The sequence below is a fragment of the Lycium ferocissimum genome, chromosome 9 (genome assembly GCF_029784015.1).
Source record: "Lycium ferocissimum isolate CSIRO_LF1 chromosome 9, AGI_CSIRO_Lferr_CH_V1, whole genome shotgun sequence".
NCBI lineage: Eukaryota > Viridiplantae > Streptophyta > Magnoliopsida > Solanales > Solanaceae > Lycium > Lycium ferocissimum.
The window spans coordinates 21,667,145-21,669,941 of record NC_081350.1 but is presented as its reverse complement, the minus strand read 5'-3'; the positions used below and the strand labels follow the sequence as shown (position 1 = coordinate 21,669,941).

Here is a 2,797-nt window from a genome sequence, read left to right as displayed (position 1 = left end):
AAAATTGAATGTACCTCTCTGTTTTATATTGATGATAGTTAGATAATTAAAATAATTACTGTTAACTTATCTATCGAGCCTCTTACCCACTTCTACCGAGTTAGACTGGTTAATTTCTACCAGAATCGGTCCTTGAGAAATTAAAGAATAAATTGTTTACACGTTCGTCTTTTGGCACCAATATTTGCATGTTTATATTTGATTTGGCTTCTTATCAATCTCCACCTACCCATTGATAATAGATTAATATTGGCTGACAACGTTGATTAGTCTCTTTCTAACACGGGGTCAAAACCACACTGGGGAAGACTATTTTGCAATATAGTTAATGGAACTATTAAATAGTCAAGTAGGATACATTGAAGAAACTAACAGGAAATAGAGGGGGAAAAGAGAAAATAAAAAAGAAATTAGTAGATGGTTGGTGCACAAACCATTGATCTTTTAGAGCTATATAAACCCAAGATATATGAACAAAATTCAGTCAGCAGTTGGTTTTCCATTCTAAGCAAACAAAAAACTTAATTTGTGCTCCACAAGAATGGGTAGCCTCTCCTTTGAAATGGTACGTGCTGTTCATGTTACCACAAAAAACAACTCACTTTTGATTAGTTTTAAAAGCTATTTTCCAAAATTTTGGTTTTCCCTCACCAAACATTATTGAAACTATATACATCTCCTACTAAATATAGAGATTGTGCAATTGCTAGCTATTATTTGTGATCCATAGTCTTCTAATAACTCCTAAAAGAAACAATGTACTATTCATTACCTCTTTTGACTTCATTGAATTATTGCTAGATGCAAGAGTCAAAATTGTTGAATTGTATGACCTCCTCGTTTAAAAGTTTATGCGTTAGGCAATATATTTTTATTCACTTAATTATATCTTACCTTAGACTTTGATACTTGACAGGAATTTGAACCATCGGCCATAACACCTAGAGGTTTAACGCCACACCGTTTGTTTCCGAATGGCGATTACAAAAGACAGAAGGTGACACCACCTGCAGGCCCAAGGAAGAACTTGCAGCTTGAAGTCATGGAGCCTAGCTTGCAGAGTGATGGTCCCTCCTTGGACTCAATTGTGGTCAATTATTTAGACACGCTTACCCAACGAGTCAATTTTCATTTAGGTAAATATATTTTATGATAAATTACACTAATTATCTCTATAATATGTACGTCTTAATTGTAAATACACTCATAATTTGACAAACCCAATTAATGACATGATTAGACTAAATCAACGCTTTTCGTCTTATTTTTCTCAGGTTATCCGGTGAACATATGCTATGAGCACTATGCAACTTTAGCACCACTTTTGCAATTTCACCTAAATAATTGTGGTGATCCTTTCATTCAGAACACTGTGGATTTTCATTCAAAAGACTTCGAAATGGCTGTTTTGGATTGGTTTGCCCAATTATGGGAAATCGAAAAGGACCAATATTGGGGTTATGTTACTAATGGTGGCACTGAAGGCAATCTCCATGGTATTTTGAATGGGTAAGTTTGACAAATCAAAAAATTTAAAAAGTTGTTAAGACAAAGAAAGTATCACAAAATAAATTATATTATTGTTTCAGTGCTCTTAAGTTCTCTTAATATCACTTATGCAGGAGAGAGCTACTCCCTGATGGAATATTATATGCGTCAAAAGACTCTCACTACTCAGTCCCCAAAGCTGCAAGAATGTATAGAATGGATTTGGAAACGATCAACACATCAGTATATGGGGAGATGGATTATTCAGATTTAAGAGCAAAGTTGCTCCAAAATAAGGGCAAACCAGCAATTATAAATGTCACAATTGGTATATATTCACTCCAACCTCTATCCTTTTACCTTTTTTCTTTTTTTCTTTTATGTAGTTAGTCCTCGTACAATATTTCTATAATTTATGGTCCTTTTAATTGTAGGAACTACCTTCAAAGGAGCTGTTGATGACCTTGATGTTATTCTTCAAACCCTCAAAGATTGTGGCTATTCACAGGATATGTTTTACATCCACTGTGATGCAGCACTATGTGGGCTTATGTTCCCCTTTATAAACAATGTGAGTTTCGTTTCTTACTTTTGACAAACTTTTGAGTAATTCATAGAGTGACGCATTCTAATTAATCTTTATCTAATTTGAACAGATGATTAGTTTCAAGAAGCCAATTGGAAGTGTCACAATTTCTGGTCACAAGTTTTTAGGATGCCCAATGCCTTGTGGTGTCCAAATAACAAGAAAAAGCTACATCAATAATCTCTCAAGAAATGTGGAGTACATTGCTTCTGTAGATGCTACTATTTCTGGTAGTCGTAATGGCTTAACTCCAATTTTCTTGTGGTATAGTTTGAGCGCTAAAGGTAAAATTGGCCTACAAAAAGATGTTACAAGATGTCTCGACAATGCCAGATACTTGAAAGATCGCCTTCAGCTGGCAGGGATAAGTGCCATGCTAAATGAGCTTAGCATCATAGTCGTACTTGAAAGGCCTCATGACCATGAATTTGTCCGTCGTTGGCAACTTTCATGCGTCAAAGATATGGCACATATTATTGTTATGCCAGGCATCACCCGAGAAACGCTTGATGATTTCATCACTGATCTAGTGCAACAAAGAAAACTGTGGTACCAATACGGGAAAGCCGAGCCTCCTTGTATTGCAGATGATATTGGTGTTCAAAATTGTGCATGCTCTTATCATAAGATTGACTACATTAGTCCTTAGAAGGCAAATTAAGAAGACAAGAGATGCCATTTATTAATTCTTTATGACTTCATTTTAAAGTCCCACATTCAAGG

The 2,797-nt window shown here is 35.2% G+C and overlaps 1 protein-coding gene across 1 annotated transcript; it reads left to right on the top strand.

Moving 5' to 3' along the window:
* Window positions 1-412: 412 nt before the first annotated feature.
* Window positions 413-2,797, top strand: LOC132069296 (histidine decarboxylase-like). The gene is made up of 6 exons (XM_059462691.1): window positions 413-565; window positions 917-1,136; window positions 1,275-1,509; window positions 1,623-1,816; window positions 1,923-2,059; window positions 2,145-2,797. The coding sequence occupies exons 1-6, from the start codon at window positions 542-544 to the stop codon at window positions 2,721-2,723; spliced, it is 1,389 nt and encodes a 462-aa protein (XP_059318674.1). The 5' UTR covers window positions 413-541; the 3' UTR covers window positions 2,724-2,797.

Coding starts and splice junctions, on each gene's coding strand:
- LOC132069296 (XM_059462691.1), top strand. CDS start 542: ATGGGTAGCCTCTCCTTTGAAATG. Junction 1,137..1,274: donor ACGAGTCAATTTTCATTTAG/GTAAATATATTT, acceptor TATTTTTCTCAG/GTTATCCGGTGAACATATGC. Junction 1,817..1,922: donor AATTATAAATGTCACAATTG/GTATATATTCAC, acceptor TTTTAATTGTAG/GAACTACCTTCAAAGGAGCT.